This window comes from Oncorhynchus kisutch, unplaced genomic scaffold, assembly GCF_002021735.2.
Source record: "Oncorhynchus kisutch isolate 150728-3 unplaced genomic scaffold, Okis_V2 scaffold3996, whole genome shotgun sequence".
NCBI classification, from domain to species: Eukaryota; Metazoa; Chordata; class Actinopteri; order Salmoniformes; family Salmonidae; genus Oncorhynchus; species Oncorhynchus kisutch.
Window position 1 is genome coordinate 8,073 of NW_022265941.1, and position 19,637 is coordinate 27,709.

General features: G+C 44.8%; 3 protein-coding genes across 5 annotated transcripts in view; 1 reads left to right on the top strand and 2 right to left on the bottom strand.

The window, feature by feature from the left end:
- Positions 1 to 296: 296 nt before the first annotated feature.
- Positions 297 to 5,022, bottom strand: LOC109876696 (carbohydrate sulfotransferase 10-like). Of its 3 annotated transcripts, none has more exons than XM_031821594.1 (6): positions 4,751 to 5,022; positions 4,092 to 4,234; positions 3,802 to 3,911; positions 3,476 to 3,710; positions 3,080 to 3,185; positions 297 to 2,743 (listed from the first exon to the last, which is right to left on the bottom strand). In XM_031821594.1, exons 2-6 carry the CDS (start codon positions 4,201 to 4,203, stop codon positions 2,185 to 2,187), a joined length of 1,122 nt encoding a protein of 373 aa, XP_031677454.1. In that variant the 5' UTR covers positions 4,204 to 4,234; positions 4,751 to 5,022; the 3' UTR covers positions 297 to 2,184. The 3 variants fall into 3 exon arrangements, with proteins under 3 accessions (XP_031677454.1, XP_031677455.1, XP_031677453.1); XM_031821595.1 differs by having other exon boundaries at positions 4,806 to 4,921; XM_031821593.1 differs by lacking the exon at positions 4,751 to 5,022 and adding an exon at positions 4,334 to 4,459.
- Positions 5,023 to 7,480: 2,458 nt separating this feature from the next.
- On the bottom strand, positions 7,481 to 11,313 carry LOC109877542 (60S ribosomal protein L31-like). Its single transcript, XM_031821592.1, has 5 exons — positions 11,286 to 11,313; positions 10,742 to 10,845; positions 9,945 to 10,070; positions 7,793 to 7,905; positions 7,481 to 7,551 (listed from the first exon to the last, which is right to left on the bottom strand). The coding sequence occupies exons 2-5, from the start codon at positions 10,843 to 10,845 to the stop codon at positions 7,520 to 7,522; spliced, it is 375 nt and encodes a 124-aa protein (XP_031677452.1). The 5' UTR covers positions 11,286 to 11,313; the 3' UTR covers positions 7,481 to 7,519.
- A 7-nt stretch (positions 11,314 to 11,320) lies between these two features.
- The window catches only part of LOC116372998 (cilia- and flagella-associated protein 47-like), a 47,375-nt gene continuing 39,058 nt past the window's right edge, over positions 11,321 to 19,637 (top strand). The window contains exons 1-11 of the mRNA XM_031821597.1: positions 11,321 to 11,692; positions 11,911 to 12,065; positions 12,215 to 12,330; positions 12,486 to 12,624; positions 12,933 to 13,158; positions 14,067 to 14,236; positions 14,320 to 14,462; positions 14,691 to 14,917; positions 15,953 to 16,148; positions 16,659 to 16,905; positions 18,438 to 18,590. Of these exons, the coding sequence (XP_031677457.1) occupies positions 11,549 to 11,692; positions 11,911 to 12,065; positions 12,215 to 12,330; positions 12,486 to 12,624; positions 12,933 to 13,158; positions 14,067 to 14,236; positions 14,320 to 14,462; positions 14,691 to 14,917; positions 15,953 to 16,148; positions 16,659 to 16,905; positions 18,438 to 18,590 (1,916 nt within the window). The 5' untranslated portion in view covers positions 11,321 to 11,548. The remainder of the gene's footprint in view (positions 11,693 to 11,910; positions 12,066 to 12,214; positions 12,331 to 12,485; positions 12,625 to 12,932; positions 13,159 to 14,066; positions 14,237 to 14,319; positions 14,463 to 14,690; positions 14,918 to 15,952; positions 16,149 to 16,658; positions 16,906 to 18,437; positions 18,591 to 19,637) is intronic.

The following is a 19,637-nucleotide window of genomic DNA, read 5'->3' on the forward strand; positions in this document are numbered from 1 at the left end:
TCATAAAGCACCCTAGGATCACTCACTACTCATAAAGCACCTTAGGATCACTCACTACTCATAAAGCACCCTAGGATCACTCACTACTCATAAAGCACCCTAGGATCACTCACTACTCATAAAGCACCTTAGGATCACTCACTACTCATAAAGCACCTTAGGATCACTCACTACTCATAAAGCACCTTAGGATCACTCACTACTCATAAAGCACCTTAGGATCACTCACTACTCATAAAGCACCCTAGGATCACTCACTACTCAAAGCACCTTAGGATCACTCACTACTCATAAAGCACATTTAGAACTTTTATTATTAAAAATCATAAAATTAATAAAGAAAATACCTTGCGATAATATTGTGCCCATATGGCCCAACCCTAGGTGTAATTGAATGAATTGTGGTAGTAGGTCTACTGCTAGAATGAGAATATCAGGTCTACTGCAGAGTTTAACTGACCTCACATGTAAAGGGAAAATAACTGAAAGCATCATACATGTGTTGTGGTACAGAGAAGAGTGAAAAAGACCAGTTTTATATTTGACATGAAACCTTTATTACTCAGTAACCCTCATCTGTCCACCTAGCTGTCAATACCATGTGACTGACCATACCAAACATTGGTTGATTAAAAAAGGTCAACAGGAAACTGTCACTCACTTCTCTTCATGGACGCCATTGGACGGCGTCATGTTTAGGATGAAGAATAAGACAATTCATGGAATTCAATTGTGAAATAACAGTTCTGAGGATGAGAAAGTGAAACCATTTTTTCCTTCTCCCAGGTACAGTGCCAATGTAGTCTAATGTACTGCCCTTACAGGTGGCAAACTGAGACGGAAGAGGAAGCGAGGCATCCCACTCCCTCACTTTATGGTTTATATACAGTCAAGGAACTAAGTAGACCAGACACAGCTGCTATCGCAATGGTGTCTATGGGAGAGCCACCCCTTAATAAGTAGAACGTAAACAGCCTGAGTAAGACATCTTTGTTCATCCACCTTCTTTGACATAAGTATTGGTATAGAAGAGGGTTGGCTGTATGCCTCCAATCCCTATTGCCATGATCCCATATTATGTGTCTGGGCTGAATTTAACTGGATTAACCCTGAAGGACATCTATATATCTGTCTGTCTACTGTACTGGATGGGAACATGAGGTAAGACCCAGGGACTGTACACCCCATGACATAATACAGGCATAGTATTATCCACTGTAGTAGCTTCAGCCAATCAGCAGGAGTTACGCCACAGTGACCCTTCCCCCTGTCACCTGAACACAGGCATTGCAGACACTGACTCCTCCCACTCAGCGCTTGTCAACCCTTTGAGGTCACAGAATCACACCATTTATATAGGCGCAGAGTCTTGAAGATAGATGGAGTTGCTTTACTCTGTATGAGCGGTTAGACTGGAGGGAAGAGAGCTGGGGCTCTGATATTGTTAACTGGTTAGTGTTTCACTACCATCTCTATAACCTCGCATTCAAACTGATTCTGCTACGTTTCAATGGTGTGCTCAGCATTCAGTCTGGTTTAACCAGGCTACTGTCTCCCAAACCCACTTCAGTGTTAGTCCATAATGCAGACCTGCTTTGTGTGGAAGTAGTGCAGAGGGTGGTACAATTTAGCACAGTATGTAACAGTAATCTCTGGTTTAAATAAAGTTATTATAATACAAAAAGCTTTGTTAAATAACATTGAAATGTGGCACTTAATTCATTGGTCGTATGGCGAATATAGCCATTAACCATGACCATAGTGAGTAACTCTCCATCAACTCGGTCCTCATGCCATTCATGGCCACCATGGTGACGGCTACCAGGAAGTAGAGGCATGTAGTACAGTCATCGCCCATGGTGACAGTTGCTAGGCAGAGGCAGGAAGTGTTGCTAGGTCGAGACAGGAATTACTGTCAGCCAGGTAGAGGAGTGACGATCATCCTACAGCAGATCAGCACGTTATATCAGACCAACCTGTAGTCTCCATCCCTCCCTGGCTTGAACCCGGATGGTGGGTATCACTAGTCTCTACTATGGCTCCTAGTTAGAGCAGCCAGGCTAGGCGGCTAGCTAGCTACACCCTCCCTACCTCTTCAGTAAACCACACACTGATTAAGATGCATGTTAGATTAGAGAGACATATTATTGTTGCAAAACAGTCTTTCTTTAGTGTCGTCGTCGTTCAGTTCAGCAGGAAGTCCGGGCTCGGGTATCCGAAGAGGCTGAAGTCTCCTTGGTACCGGCCGTAAAGCCGCCTGACGTCCCGCTTGCTGATGCCTGAGAAGTAGCGCTCCACCTTGGTCCGGTTGTAACGGGTGATCCCTGGGGGGATGGTGGGGTACGATACCAGACGCTCGATCCCGGCAGCTTTCAGGATGTAGGGGGCATCGCGTTCTAGAGTTTCGTGGTGCCCCACGACGCTGTACGTGATGTCACAGGGGGCGCAGAGTTCCGCGTACGTCACCCAGTGGATAACATGCTCCCCAAACTGACGGTCCATGCGGCGCCGCCCGGGCTCATCGCCCAGGTAACGGATGAAGTCCTCGAAGCGCAGGCCCGTAGTCGCCTGGTTGTCGTCGTTGTCACGGTGACTCTTACGGTACTTGCGGATGATGGCGGGAGCGATGTCGTGCTTGTACCAGGGCTCGAAGCGCGGGTTCTTCACAAACTTGTCCTTGAAGGCGGAGATGAGGCGCTCGAACGGGTCTCTGACGATGAAGAACTTGAAGTATGTGGCTAACCTGGCGAGAGAAAACAAAAAGCACCGTCCCGTAGAATCAGAGCACCACAATGGAATACAGGGCCAAACAAGCCAGTAAAGGTGTTCAGCAAAACTTAACGTAAGCACAGCTCTATAACATTTCAGTCATTTAGCAGACATTCTTATCCAGACCGACATACAATTAGTGCATTAATCAATTAGTGCATTAAAGATAGCAAGTGATTGGGTAGGTGTAAGCAATGGTAGCCTACATTACCATCTTATTACTTTAACCAATCTAACTCATTCAGATCTGTGATTACTTCAAGGAAGGAAGGTAGGATGCATTTCTGAAGTATTGAAGCAGGGCCTTAACCTTTTAGTGATTTCTTTCTCCGTCAGAGAGGAGAGGCGGGGCAGTCCGTTCTTCTCGTGGTCATGAACCAGGTTCTCTGGGATCTCCTCCACAGTGGAGAACTCTCCTGAGGGGCAAAAGGACAGAGAAGAACACTATTTTTTCGTCCTTCACTGGGATCGAGGCTACTACATCACTACAATTTACAGACAGATAAGCTTACGTTTTGAGTCAACTTTTACTCATCATCATCACTCACTGACACTCCCTCACTGACTCTCCCCCTACCGTCCTCCCTCACTGACTCTCCCCCTACCGTCCTCCCTCACTGACTCTCCCCCTACCGTCCTCCCTCACTGACTCTCACCCTACCGTCCTCCCTCACTGACTCTCTCCCTACCGTCCTCCCTCACTCACCATTGAGAACGATGAGGACCTTCTTCCATTGAGTGTTGCCCACTTTGGGGGTCTGGCAGAAGAGGATCTTGTGCTTGTCGCACACAAAGATGCGGTCCAAGACAAACTTGTTGATTGAGGTGTGAGTGAGGTTCTTGAGGGAGTCGTTCTTACACACGGCTGACAGCAGCTCCCGACGCCTCGTCTCCACAGTGTTCCAGTCTGTTGGGTTGGCCATGGAGGGGCCTACTGAGGACTGACACACACACACACACACACACACACACACACTTCAAGTAACTGATGATTCTGTTTCAAGGGCGAACACACGCAAGCAAAACACCTACCAGGTTTGATGACTTGGGAGCTCTTCTGTCTGATTTCTGAGCTGGCAGTGATTTGATGGTCTTAACTCCTGGTTGAGTCCAACTCTGCATCTCAGTCTTCTCCCCATAGTCTGAAACACAAAACACTAAGAGATCACAAGACAATTCCAAGGGGGATAGACTAGACATTCAAATCTAACAGCATAGTTGTTATGTAACTATAGCTACAGCTCTAGCTGAACAATTACTGAAAGGTATAGATAGCTAGTATTGATGAGAAAAAACTATCAGGTTTCAGTCTGATAACTTACCATCCGTGGTTCTGGCGTTAAAATTGATAAACTTGTTGGCAAACACAAGGATGAGCAACACCCAGCCGCAAGCCCCGACGAGCAGCCAGTGGTGCCGCATCGTTATTTGCATCACCCGTGGGCCATCGAAGTAGCGACGGTACCTGCAGAAACAGCTGTTTAGCAATAGCAGGTAGTCTTTCTCGTCAGACTCTGCACAGATGAAAGGGGGAAACCGTACTATAATATTTGGACTAACTAACGTTAGCTAGTTGTCATAATCTTTGGACTCAGACGGGCGCTCCACCGGCAGAGGAGTGGCACAGGGACAGTGAGGAGAGACTAGTTACTTAGCAGGCTACTTAGCTAGCATCCATAGGCTACCATTTCAGCAGGCTGTAAAACTACATGACCATTTATGCCAATCATCAACTAACTACAGGCGTGGTCAAAACAACTGTCCCTACTGAAAGACAGGGCGAGATCAATTTAGCTCAGCTAGCTGGCTAACTTCGGTTAACGTTAGCTACTGTTAGCTTGTTGCTGTTTGCTAGCTAGCCATAATCCTGACCATTCCGAATGGTGTAGAAAGCTAGGCCTGCTCCTGAGTACGTTTGACTTGATCAAAAAATGATCTGATAGCTAGTTTCCCATTGTACAACCCAAATGTGATGTCTTACCTGCTGTGTAATTGCAACTAATGCAATAGTAACGTTTCTTGTGATGTTCGCGTACCTGTCCCGTTATCCATGTTGTTGATGCATAAACACAGACCAATTTCACCCTCTAGCGTTCAAATGTTTACACCGCACAACATAAGACTGGACAAGACTACCCGAGAACTACCTATGCAACTGGCCAGTGATATCATATGCTCCTGTATATAAAAAAATAATTAAAAACTCTACACAAAAAGTTGTGCATATGCTCACTGCAAATATAAAATGAGCTTAGGCTATGGGCTACCATCATACATGGCTTCATATGGCACACAATGCAACATTGACTATTCGCCCCAGTCACACCATGCTGCTGGTCATGTGTGTTTGGACAACAACCCTGTTGTACATCCAGATGCCAGTGGGAATGAGTACCAGTGTTGCACAACATACACACATATCAGGATAAGGCTTACCGTGTGATATAATTCTTTTTTAATTAAATAAATACAATTCCTCGGTTACATGGCATCATGGGTATTATTGGCATTGTTTGCATAAATGACTGCTGCTGTTGCTCTTGGTCTTCTTGAGGAGCAGCTGGGCTTGGGTGTTAAGAAGAACACCATACTCAGCTAAGGTGAACCCCCCCAACAGCTCATCATTCCTTACAGCCAGTTGGATGTGCCAGGGAGGTTAAATCAAATTGTATTGGTCGCATACACATATTTAGCAGATGTTATTGCGGTTGTAGCGAAATGCTTGTGTTCTTAGCTCCAACAGTGTAGTAGTATCTAACAATTCACAACAATATGAATTATGTATGAATTATTATATGAATGGAATTAAGAAATACATCAATATTAGGACAAGCAATGTCAGTGGCATTGACTATAATACAGTAAGTATATACATATAAAATGAGTAAAACAGTATGTAAACAAAATTAAAGTGACCTATGATTCCATGCAGGATTGAGTAACTGGGTGGTAGCCGGCTAGAGACAGTGACTAAGATCAGGGTAGAGTACTGGGTGGAGGTCATCTAGTGATGGCTATTTAACAGTCTGATGGCCTTGAGATAGCTGTTTTTCAGTCTCTCCGTCCCAGCTTTGATGCACCTGTACTGACCTCGCCTTCTGGATGATAGCAGGATGAACAGGCAGTGGCTCAGGTGGTTGATGATCTTTATGCCCTTCCTGTGACATAGGGTGCTGTAGGTGTCCTGGAGGGCAGACCACAACACCCCCTGTGGCAGCCAGCTGGAGAAATTGAGTGTAAATTTCAGACACTCGTCACATCATTAAAAAAAATCTCCCCATGTTACATCAGAATAGAGCATATAACTTGTGGCAGAGACGAGATGAGTGTCTGAAATTTGCACTCAAAATGCAAAACTCTCCAGCTGGCAATAGGCACTGGGATCAGGATTCAAGCATTTTTGGAAATTATGGGTAAACCCTCAAGAGACTATATTGGCTAACACAGATGACTGGTCAATGGATAGGGATTCAATCACATCTAATAATATTTATTAGATATAGTGCTTATCATCACAATGACAATCTCAAAGAACCTAATAAATATATATATTGGTTCTGGCAGTTCTTGGACAATGGTCTTCCACAGAGGATAAGGGGTATGAGGAAGTTGAAAAAGGCAGTAGCTTGAGTCAATAGAAAAGGAAGGGAGAAGTGTGAGGTGTTTGTGTGTTTATAATGTCATGAATAGTTACATTTAGGCATCCAACCTCATTCAGACATGCAAGTCACAGACACGCTTCAAGTAGGCCTGTATTCATAACAGTTCATCTACTTGATAGTGCAGGGATCATCAACTAGATTCAGACTCAGGACCATTTTTAGGGAGTGGGGATGGTCGGGGGGCTGGAACATAATTACTAATCATTTGTAGACTGCAAATTGACTGCAAGAAGCCCAAACAGATGTTTGACTAAAACAATCATTTCAAACCTGGCTTACATTTCTATATGATCACGTATCTCTCTATTATGGGGGAATACTTGGGAACAGATGTGAAATTAAAATCACTTAGAGCGCTTTCCATCCAACTAAAATATTATTCTGCTCAGAAAACTGTGGGGGCAAATAAAACCAGTGGGCCACAAGTTGGGGACCTGTAGTGTTGTTGTGGTGTAGTAGTGTTGTTGTAGTAGTGTTGTGGTATTGTAGTGTTGTGGTGGTGTTGTAGTGTTGTGGTATTGTGTTGTTGTAGTGTTGTTGTAGTGTTGTGGTATTGTAGTGTTGTGGTGTTGTGGTATTGTAGTGTTGTGGTATTGTAGTGTTGTGGTATTGTAGTGTTGTGGTGTTGTAGTGTTGTGGTATTGTAGTGTTGTGGTATTGTAGTGTTGTAGTGTTGTGGTATTGTAGTGTTGTGGTGTTGTGGTATTGTAGTGTTGTGGTGTTGTGGTATTGTAGTGTTGTGGTATTGTAGTGTTGTGGTATTGTAGTGTTGTGGTATTGTAGTATTGTGGTGTTGTGGTATTGTAGTGTTGTAGTGTTGTGGTGTTGTGGTATTGTAGTGTTGTGGTGTTGTGGTGTTGTGGTATTGTAGTGTTGTGGTGTTGTGGTGTTGTGGTATTGTAGTGTTGTGGTATTGTAGTGTTGTGGTGTTGTAGTGTTGTGGTGTTGTAGTGTTGTAGTGTTGTGGTGTTGTGGTGTTGTAGTGTTGTGGTGTTGTAGTGTTGTGGTGTTGTAGTGTTGTGGTGTATAATAAAGACATCAGACACAACTCCTTCTATACATTTATTCTACAAGCGTTGAAGACAGATCTAATTCTCATCAACATTGACCGTCTGTAGACCTGTTGACAAAGGAAAGAAAAAGGTTTTAGCAACAGAGCGTGACAATAATAAACCTCTGTCTTCATCATCCTAGGACAGAAAAGATGATAGAACTAAATCTTTCATATTGGTATATTTGCTATTAGAAAAATCAGGAACAGAACAGGGATATACAGTAACAGACTATCGTTGACGTTTCAGCATAATAAATGACACTCTAGCAAACCTACGAAGGCACATTTGGTATTGACTACGCCTCACCTTTGTATGTTGTGACAGGGACATACGTGACGAGTGTGTACAGTTTGTTTGGGGAGTCTTCATCCTCATTGCGCTTCCTGGACAATCGTACCCTCATCCTGTATGGCACATTCCTGTAAATAACATAGTGAACGTTAGTCTCATCCTGTAAATAACATAGTGAACGTTAGTCTCATCCTGTATGGCACATTCCTGTAAATAACATAGTGAACGTTAGTCTCATCCTGTATGGCACATTCCTGTAAATAACATAGTGAACGTTAGTCTCATCCTGTAAATAACATAGTGAACGTTAGTCTCATCCTGTATGGCACATTCCTGTAAATAACATAGTGAACGTTAGTCTCATCCTGTATGGCACATTCCTGTAAATAACATAGTGAACGTTAGTCTCATCCTGTATGGCACATTCCTGTAAATAACATAGTGAACGTTAGTCTCATCCTGTATGGCACATTCCTGTAAATAACATAGTGAATGTTAGTCTCATCCTGTATGGCACATTCCTGTAAATAACATAGTGAACGTTAGTCTCATCCTGTATGGCACATTCCTGTAAATAACATAGTGAACGTTGGTCTCATCCTGTATGGCACATTCCTGTAAATAACATAGTGAACGTTAGTCTCATCCTGTATGGCACATTCCTGTAAATAACATAGTGAACGTTAGTCTCATCCTGTAAATAACATAGTGAACGTTAGTCTCATCCTGTAAATAACATAGTGAACGTTAGTCTCATCCTGTATGGCACATTCCTGTAAATAACATAGTGAACGTTAGTCTCATCCTGTATGGCACATTCCTGTAAATAACATAGTGAACGTTAGTCTCATCCTGTATGGCACATTCCTGTAAATAACATAGTGAACGTTAGTCTCATCCTGTAAATAACATAGTGAACGTTAGTCTCATCCTGTAAATAACATAGTGAACGTTAGTCTCATCCTGTATGGCACATTCCTGTAAATAACATAGTGAACGTTAGTCTCATCCTGTATGGCACATTCCTGTAAATAACATAGTGAACGTTAGTCTCATCCTGTATGGCACATTCCTGTAAATAACATAGTGAACGTTAGTCTCATCCTGTAAATAACATAGTGAACGTTAGTCTCATCCTGTAAATAACATAGTGAACGCTAGTCTCATCCTGTAAATAACACAGGTGAACGTTAGTCTCATCCTGTAAATAACATAGTGAACGTTAGTCTCATCCTGTAAATAACATAGTGAACGTTAGTCTCATCCTGTATGGCACATTCCTGTAAATAACATAGTGAACGTTAGTCTCATCCTGTAAATAACATAGTGAACGTTAGTCTCATCCTGTAAATAACACAGGTGAACGTTAGTCTCATCCTGTAAATAACACAGGTGAACGTTAGTCTCATCCTGTAAATAACATAGTGAACGTTAGTCTCATCCTGTAAATAACATAGTGAACGTTAGTCTCATCCTGTAAATAACATAGTGAACGTTAGTCTCATCCTGTAAATAACACAGGTGAACGTTAGTCTCATCCTGTATGGAATGTTCCTGTAAATAACACAGGTGAACATTAGTACTAAGCAGAATGAAAACATGCTTGTGCAACATGTTGTAGTGCTATGTGTGTCAACAACCATAAGTGGTTGTATGGGCAGAGAAAGAGCTGTTACCAAACCCTTTCCTCAAGCAGCTATTCCATGGTTTTGATATTTGAACACGTATTTGTTCCTGAGGAAGCAGACCTGGGCCATGTTCAGCTGCCAAACGTTCTCCAACGTTGCAGATAGAAATGCCATGAACAGAGCAGATGTGATTCCTTATTCTACATGTCAGAGAGGCATGTTTGATCCACATACCCTATTTCTATCTGAACGTTCCAAAACGTTTAATCCTGCTGAAAGCGCCCCATTCAATTAATGGGCTTAGTGATTGTTTAACCAACTTAATATGGTTTGGGAAACACGAGTACAGTAATACCTGATTCATATGATAACAGGGGTGTATTCACTAGACACCAAATGGAAGCAAACAGCAGAAATGGGGAGAAACCTCTGAACTTGTCCAATAGAAACCCCATGTTTACTGTTGCAAAACATTCTGCTAGTGTGCACTAATGAATACACCCGATTAATCTTAAAACAGGCGTCTCGTTAGTCCTTACTTGACGCCTTTGGTCCACACAGCCTTGTTCAGGCGGGTGTCGATGCGTACATCAGGAGTTCCCATCTCCTTCATGGCGAACTTGCGGATCTCTTTGAGAGCGCGAGGAGCTCTCCTCTTGAAGCTCCTGTAGAGAGAAGGAACGTTCTGATCAAGACCAGCCGCGGGGGACTAACAAAAACTAGCCTACATCTTGAGGGACACCTGCCAATTTAGAGGAACAGCAGATTTGTCAATAGCCACGCTCTGTGATGTAAATACTCCCATGTGATGTCACACCATGCTCTGTGATGTAAATACTCCCATATGATGTCACACCATGCTCTGTGATGTAAATACTCCCATGTGATGTCACACCATGCTCTGTGATGTAAATACTCCCATATGATGTCACACCATGCTCTGTGATGTAAATACTCCCATATGATGTCACACCATGCTCTGTGATGTAAATACTCCCATGTGATGTCACACCATGCTCTGTGATGTAAATACTCCCATATGATGTCACACCATGCTCTGTGATGTAAATACTCCCATGTGATGTCACACCATGCTCTGTGATGTAAATACTCCCATATGATGTCACACCATGCTCTGTGATGTAAATACTCCCATATGATGTCACACCATGCTCTGTGATGTAAATACTCCCATATGATGTCACACCAGACCATATCCTCTGGTACTGATGAAAAACGACTTCAGGTGCAAATGACACAAGTGTTTTGAGGACGCTGAGCCAACATTGACCTGACTTCTGTTGGTGAATTTGTCCATTTGCACCACAGTACTTACACTCCATGGATGCGCTTGTGGATGTTGACGGTGTATTCTCTGGTCACCACCTCATTGATGGCTGAACGCCCCTTCTTCTTCTCTCCCTTCTTGGTAGGAGCCATCTGAAAAGACAAACCGGGACGGTTCAAGTTGAGATTGTCCCATACAAAGTAAAACGCCAGAACTGCTAGGCTAACGTTAGCTAGCTAGCCAGGTACACTAACGTCCAAAACGAAAACATCCCTGCTCCACCGAAACAAAAATGGCTCATGAAAATGGCTAAATGTAACCATTAATTGGACTGCCTGTAGTTAGCTGGCAAATGTATATGTTATGTCTGATAGCTAGCCAGCTAGCATGTTACGGAGCCTGTGGTGTGCACGGTAACTAAAGTTCTGACTGTTTTTGTTAACTAAATGAATGCACAATGCATCACAAACTCAAATCCGATTGACAATGAGGTACACAACTTTGGATTTGGACAATGAAAATATGTATTTTATGCATAAATACTGCAGGATGGAGTTAGATTGTACGAGGATTATCAATCAGCCAAACTCACTTTGGTGGGGAACTGTTGAAAAGGAAGGACCGGAAATAGATTCGGCTGAATGTTGTCCCAACTACCTATGACAATGGTCCTACGTCTTGTTGCCATGGTAACCATGAACGCTACACTGTATCGGTATGTGGTTAGCTTTATACATTGAAACATTGCTAGTGCAGAAAAGGAAGCCTATTTCATTGATAACTTAGGACCAAAACCCGAACTGGGATAAGCCGTCGAATTTTGCTATTAGTCTCTCAACTTTTAGCTATAACAATATGACAACGAATTATGTTAGAATTAATCCCCCGGTTGTTGAGTTTACCGACGTAAAAGCAGGGAAGGTTTACAAGACCACTGTCACGGTGACCAACACTGGAATTACCTCGAAAAGAATGAGACTGCTTGAACCCACATCAAAGGTGAAATCCTTTCTGCAGTGCTGCCTGTCAGCTGTCTTTGTGTGTAATACGTTAGTAAAATTCAGAGCAACGTGTGCTTAGTTTTCATTGCGCTTTTGTCCTAATTCTAATTTATAAACTCATTTTGATTGATTATTATACACTTTTGTTACTTCCACCCTTCATACTGTCCTGCCCCTCTTCTTTAATTGTATCAACCCGTTGTCCTACCACTCAAGCTGTTCAAATTCAGGGTGACAAACACTGAAACCCCCATTGCTGCTGGATTGTCCCTGAGTGGCACTCTAGAGTTCAGGCCTGAGAAAGATGAGGATGTCTGTGACCGTCTGCTCCTTGTCCTGGAAGACAAAGCCATGGAGATCCCCCTCTTAGCGTAAGTAGAGTCATATATACACCTGCTATGACATCACTCATTCATGTAGTTGCTTTCACGGGTTCCAACAGACATGTGCCTAGGCATTAGCGGGTTAATGCAATCTTCAGCTCTCATCCAAGGTTACTTATATTTGGGCTTTCCTGCAGGTTCTCCCCAGTGTGTTCTCTCACCATGGAATCTCTCGCTGATTTCGGCTCTGTGATGGCAAACAGTCAGGTGATCAGCAAAGAGGTGGAATTGACCAATCAGGGATCTGCTCCAGGTATTATGCTTTTGCCTCTCCCATTGAACCCACTTCTGTAAACTTGCATTGATTGATTTTAGTTGACATTTGCAGTAATCTAGCTGATTTATTTATGGTATATTTCTTATTGTTATATTAATTGATTGCTGTTCATGCCCTTGGCCTTGCTGAAGGATCTTTTCAGGTGCTGTATGATGGAGACCAGTCCATCAGGCTCTCTCCCAGCAGTGGCGTCCTGCAGTCTGGCGCAACCCAGTGGCTGAAGGTGGAACTCTGCACTGACAGACCCACGAGGGTCAGAGAGGAGGCCCAGTAAGGAAACTAGAGACTCTTGAACATCATCTTAAACGCTCCACCTTATTCTGCTTAGTGTTACTTATGGTTCTTTGTTTATTGAGTTTCCTCCCTCCCTCAAAATCAAATCAAATCAAATGTATTTATATAGCCCTTCGTACATCAGCTGATATCTCAAAGTGCTGTACAGAAACCCAGCCTAAAACCCCAAACAGCAAGCAATGCAGGTGTAGAAGCACGGTGGCTAGGAAAAACTCCCTAGAAAGGCCAAAACCTAGGAAGAAACCTAGAGAGGAACCAGGCTTCCCTTCTTCCCTTTCTCTCAGGGTGAAGCTGCAGAACAGTAAGGACGTGGTCCTGAAGATCAGGGCTGATGTTTTGGAGCAGAGCCTGGAGCTCCAGGACCTAGAGGGGGAGAGGTTGTCCTGCCTCCGCTTCGGACCCGTCTTCTTTGGGACGTCCCGGGTGGAAAAGGTGGTTCTGGTGAACAATGGACCACAGGCCTGCGACTGGATGGTGGTGCTGCAGGACGATGCTCCAGGGACAGAAATGGTACGCACACACAGAGAGAAAACACAGACACACACATGAACCAACACACACAGAGAGAAAACACAGACACACACATGCACCAACACACACACAGAGAAAACACAGACACACACATGAACCAACACACACAGAGAAAACACAGACACACACATGCACCAACACACACACAGAGAAAACACAGACACACACATGCACCAACACACACACAGAGAAAACACAGACACACACATGAACCAACACACACAGAGAGAAAACACAGACACACACATGCACCAACACACACAGAGAGAAAACACAGACACACACATGAACCAACACACACAGAGAGAAAACACAGACACATTCCCTGGATGGGAGACCAGATGCTGCTGGAAGTGGTGTTGGAGGGCCAGTAGGAGGCACCCTTTCCTCTGGTCTAAAAACAATGCCCCAACACCCCAGGGCAGTGATTGGGGACATTGCCCTGTGTAGGGTGCTGTCTTTCGGATGGGACTTTAAAAGGGTGTCCTGACTCTGTGTGGTCACTAAAGATCCCATGGCACTTATTGTACAAGTAGGGCTGTTAACCCCGGTGTCCTGACTAAATTCCCAATCTGGTCTTCATACCATCATGGCCACCTAATCATCCCCAGTTTACAATTGTCTCATCCCCCCCCCTCTCCCCTGTAACTATTCCTCAGGTCGTTGCTGTAGATGAGAATGTGTTCTCAGTCAATGTATCTGGTAAAATTATGTTAAATAATATTTTTTGACATATTTCACACTGAAGTGCAACTATACTAAACTGTGTTTGTGTGTGTGTGTGTGTGTGTCTGTCTGTGTGTATGTGTGTGTCTGTGTGTGTCTGTGTGTGTCTGTGTGTGTGTCTGCCTGTGTGTTTGTGTGTCTTTGTGTGTGTGTTTCATCAGGGCTTTGACCTCCAGAGGAGTACAGACGCAGCGCTGCTAGAGAGGAGTGTTCGTAACAGGGCCACCGCTGTGGATCCCTCCACTGTGATCGCCTGTGTGCCCAACGAGGGACGACTGAGACCCTACGACAGAACCACTCTGTGGGTCTGCTTCCGTCCTGTCAGCAGAAGGTATCCAGCCCTCCTGTGTGTGTGTCTATGTGTGTATAAAGATATTATAACAGGCAGTATATAATGGTTGTTCTGTTCTTCAGAAGGAGCAGGGAGGAGCAGAAGACCAGTGGGGCCTCAGCAGCAGCCAGTAAACAAGACTACTCACTCTTCCTCAAGTTTCAGACAGTGGGAAGTAAAGATGGCTTCAACCACCAGCAGCACTCCACTGTACCTCCCCACAATGGTACAGCAAGCCTCAGTCTGTTCCTTACCAATAGCAGGAACAATATGCTGCAATTTAACAGTGTATATTATATCATTAGTATAAACAACAATTGAAGCCATTCTCTGGTGAGGGGTACTGACTGACATGTGTACAACAGCTATAACATAAGTGTTGTGCTTGATCTGGGACTGTCTTGTACTTGACCCCTGACCTCTCTGACCTCTAAGCCCTGACCTCTATCCCCAGGTTACTGTGTGGAGCTGGCGGTGACTGGCTCAGCCCTCCCTGTCTCCCTGGTGCCCAGCCCCGGCCACAGCTTCAGCTTCCAGCAGTGCCTGATGGGAGAGCGTGTGGACGTCCTGTGTGTGCTCCACAACCTCTCCCCTCATCTCCCTGTCACCTTCAAGTTCCGAAAGATGGCCAACTTCATCAGTGACCCCCCTAGTGGAACCATCTCCCCAGGGCAGAGCCAGGTAGATAGATGGTCAACTTCATCAGTGACCCTCCTAGTGGAACCACCTCCCCAGAGCAGAGCCAGGTAGATAGATGGTCAACTTCATCAGTGACCCCCCCTAGTGGAACCATCTCCCCAGAGCAGAGCCAGGTAGATAGATGGTCAACTTCATCAGTGACCCCACTAGTGGAACCATCTCCCCAGGGCAGAGCCAGGTAGATAGATGGTCAACTTCATCAGTGACCCTCCTAGTGGAACCACCTCCCCAGAGCAGAGCCAGGTAGATAGATGGTCAACTTCATCAGTGACCCCCCCTAGTGGAACCATCTCCCCAGAGCAGAGCCAGGTAGATAGATGGTCAACTTCATCAGTGACCCCACTAGTGGAACCATCTCCCCAGGGCAGAGCCAGGTAGATAGATGGTCAACTTCATCAGTGACCCCCCCTAGTGGAACCATCTCCCCAGAGCAGAGCCAGGTAGATAGATGGTCAACTTCATCAGTGACCCCACTAGTGGAACCATCTCCCCAGGGCAGAGCCAGGTAGATAGATGGTCAACTTCATCAGTGACCCCCCTAGTGGAACCATCTCCCCAGGGCAGAGCCAGGTAGATAGATGGTCAACTTTATCAGTGGCCCCCCTAGTGGAACCATCTCCCCAGAGCAGAGCCAGGTAGATAGATGGTCAACTTCATCAGTGACCCTCCTAGTGGAACCATCTCCCCAGAGCAGAGCCAGGTAGATAGATGGTCAACTTCATCAGTGACCCTCCTAGTGGAACCATCTCCCCAGGGCAGAGCCAGGTAGACAGCCCTGGTCCAGGCTCAGATGGCTCCTTATTTTGGCCAGAGGAAAGTAGTCCACTATACAGAGTGTCTGGTTCCTAAAGTTGTACATTATATAGGAAATAGGAGCCATTTTGGAGACAACCCCAGTCTCCTCCAAGCATCCTCTCTGACAGAACAGACAGAGAGGATGAATTATCAATATCCTCGATATCCTCCCTGAGTCTGACAGAAAGCTGATCAGAATCATTGATCTGTGTTTTTGTCCAGGACGTGGTGCTGTCCTTCGCCCCCCACCAGATGGGGACGTTCAAGGTGAAACAGGTGCTGGAGGTGCTGGGTCAGGTGGTACACCTGGAGCCCTCCTCCATCAAGCTCCGCCTCCGCAGCTTCCACACCATCACCCTGCACCTGTCAGCCGTTTGCCGAGCGCAGACCGCATGCGAGACACCCAAACTCAACCCCGGTGAGACCCAACACCACCCCCTGCACACAGCCAGCACACTGAACCCCTCACTGCCCTGTCCTCTGATCTCCTTCCCATACTGTATAGTTCACACTGAACCCCTCACTGCCCTGTCCCATACTGTATAGTTCACACTGAACCCCTCTCTGCCCTGTCCCATACTGTATAGTTCACACTGAACCCCTCACTGCCCTGTCCCATACTGTATAGTTCACACTGAACCCCTCGCTGCCCTGTCCCATACTGTATAGTTCACACTGAACCCCTCACTGCCCTGTCCCATACTGTATAGTTCACACTGAACCCCTCACTGCCCTGTCCCATACTGTATAGTTCACACTGAACCCCTCGCTGCCCTGTCCCATACTGTATAGTTCACACTGAACCCCTCACTTCCCTGTCCACTGATCTCCTTTCCATACTGTATAGTTCTTCAAAGTATTGTCTGGCATTCTATCTTCAACCTGTTATTGGACCCACCCAGTCATTGTTTTGTCTGTGATGTATCAGGAATCACCCCGGCTGTGACCAATGAGACAGGCCAGTATGCCCGGGTGCCCTCCAGTGAGCTGGGCAGGTGTGTGGGATTGGTGCGGGCAGCTGTCCTCAGCACGGCCAAGACCCGGCTCCACAGCCACGGTCAGAGCCAGAGCCACCGTAGGAACCAGAGTCTAGACGGTAGCCGGCGAGAGCTACTGGCCTTCCCCAACGACAGGGCCTGCAGCATCCGCCCTGCCTCTCCAGACACCACCTACAGGTCATCTGAGTTATACTGGCAGAGAGTATCTGCCATGGCACCCTGTGACCTATTCCACAGACGTATCAGTACTACTAATAGTAATGATGGAAACAGTATCAGTACTACTAATAGTATTGATGGAAATAGTATCAGTACTACTAATAGTAATGATGGAAACAGTATCAGTACTACTAATAGTATTGATGGAAACAGTATCAGTACTACTAATAGTATTGATGGAAATAGTATCAGTACTACTAATAGTATTGATGGAAACAGTATCAGTACTACTAATAGTATTGATGGAAATAGTATCAGTACTACTAATAGTATTGATGGAAACAGTATCAGTACTACTAATAGTATTGATGGAAACAGTATCAGTGCAGTCAGGTTTGCAGGGACCTACTAGCCAGATCAAATCAAATCAAATTCTATTGGTCACATAGAATGTTAATGCGAGTGTAGTGAAATGCTTGTGCTTCTAGTTCCGACAGTGCAGTGATATGTAACAAGTAATCTAACAATTCCACAACAACTACCTAATACACACAATTCTAAGTAAAGGGATGGAATAAGAATATGTACATATAAATATATGGATGAGCGATAACCGAGTGTCATAGGGAAGATGCAATAGATGGTATAAGATACAGTATATACAAATGAGATGAGTAATGCAAGATATGTAAACATTATTAAAGTGGCATTATTAAAGTGACCAGATGTCTGGGCAGTCAGCGCGGTTGGTTTACAATTTGCATCCGTGTTCTTGTAAAGTCCTATGTAGCCCCTATGTTCTGTAAAGACCTATGTAGCCCCTATGTTCTCTAATGTCCTATGTAGCCCCTATGTTCTGTAAAGACCTATGTAGCCCCTATGTTCTGTAAAGACCTATGTAGCCCCTATGTTCTGTAATGTCCTATGTAGCCCCTATGTTCTGTAATGTCCTATGTAGCCCCTATGTTCTGTAAAGACCTATGTAGCCCCTATGTTCTGTAAAGACCTATGTAGCCCCTATGTTCTGTAATGTCCTATGTAGCCCCTATGTTCTGTAAAGTCCTATGTAGCCCCTATGTTCTGTAAAGTCCTATGTAGCCCCTATGTTCTGTAAAGTCCTATGTAGCCCCTATGTTCTGTAATGTCCTATGTAGCCCCTATGTTCTGTAAAGTCCTATGTAGCCCCTATGTTCTGTAAAGTCCTATGTGGCCCCTATGTTCTGTAAAGACCTATGTAGCCCCTATGTTCTGTAAAGTCCTATGTAGCCCCTATGTTCTCTAAAGACCTATGTAGCCCCTATGTTCTGTAATGTCCTATGTAGCCCCTATGTTCTGTAAAGTCCTATGTAGCCCCTATGTTCTGTAAAGTCCTATGTAGCCCCTATGTTCTGTAAAGTCCTATGTAGCCCCTATGTTCTCTAATGTCCTATGTAGCCCCTATGTTCTCTAAAGACCTATGTAGCCCCTATGTTCTGTAAAGTCCTATGTAGCCCCTATGTTCTGCCTATGAACTCTTATGAACTGCTTATATCCTCTCTCCCTCCACCCAGGACCATCTTCACGGGGGTGGAGCGTTACCGCTACGAGGACCCTGACTTTTCCTTCACGGAGGAGGAGGAGCAGCAGAGACAGAGACACAGAGATCACTACCTAGCCTTCATCAGGAGCCTGCGAAAGACACGCTTGCAGAAAACCACTGCGAGGTAGACAGAGTGGGATGTGTGTTCTGTATGTTGTAATCTTGGCACCCACAACCAAAGAGCTACCCAGTAAGCAAAATGACCCTGAAAAGACATTTCAGGTGCTGAAAATGCGTCTTCAAATCAAATCAAATTGTATTTGTCACATGCGCCGAATACAACAGGTGTAGTAGACCTTCCAGTGAAATGCTGAATACAACAGGTGTAGTAGACCTTACAGTGAAATGCTGAATACAACAGGTGTAGTAGACCTTACAGTGAAATGCTGAATACAACAGGTGTAGGTAGACCTTACAGTGAAATGCTGAATACAACAGGTGTAGTAGACCTTACAGTGAAATGCTTACTGACAAGCCCTTAACCAACAATGCAGTTTTAAGAAAATACTCATCGTTGTCGGTGATCAGGCCTACCACTGTTGTGTAAATCAACAAACTCAATGATGGTGTTGGAGTCGTGCCTGGCCGTGCAGTCATGAGTGAACAGGGAGTACAGGAGGGGACTGAGCACACACCCCTGAGGGGTCCCCGTGTTGATGATCAGCGTGTCGGGTGTGTTGTTACCTACCCTTACCACCAAACAAGTACAAATTTGGTCAGTGCTGACCAGATCCAAATCTGAACGAATCATAGACGTCTAGGCTGTTTCACACGTATGAAAATCACATTACAGTACAGTACAGTAAAGTACTGTAGAGTATGGTATGGTACGGGACAGTTGAGTTTTATTCAGTAAAGTACTATGGAGTACAGTTTAGTTCAGTAGAATAGAGTACAAGTACTGTATTGTGCTCTACTGTATTGTGCTCTACTGTTAGAGGCGTCACTGCAGACCCTGGTTCAATTCCAGGCTGTATCACAACCAGCCGTGATTGGGAGTCCCATAGGCCAATCATAGACTTGTTTTTTGGGGTCAAATCAAGGCTGGTCTGGACTGGACCAAATCTGAACCAAATATAGATGTCTATGAATGGTTCAAATATTGTCTAAATCAGTGGATATTGAAATCAAGGCCGGTCCAGACCGCACCACAAAAATACCTGAATAAGAC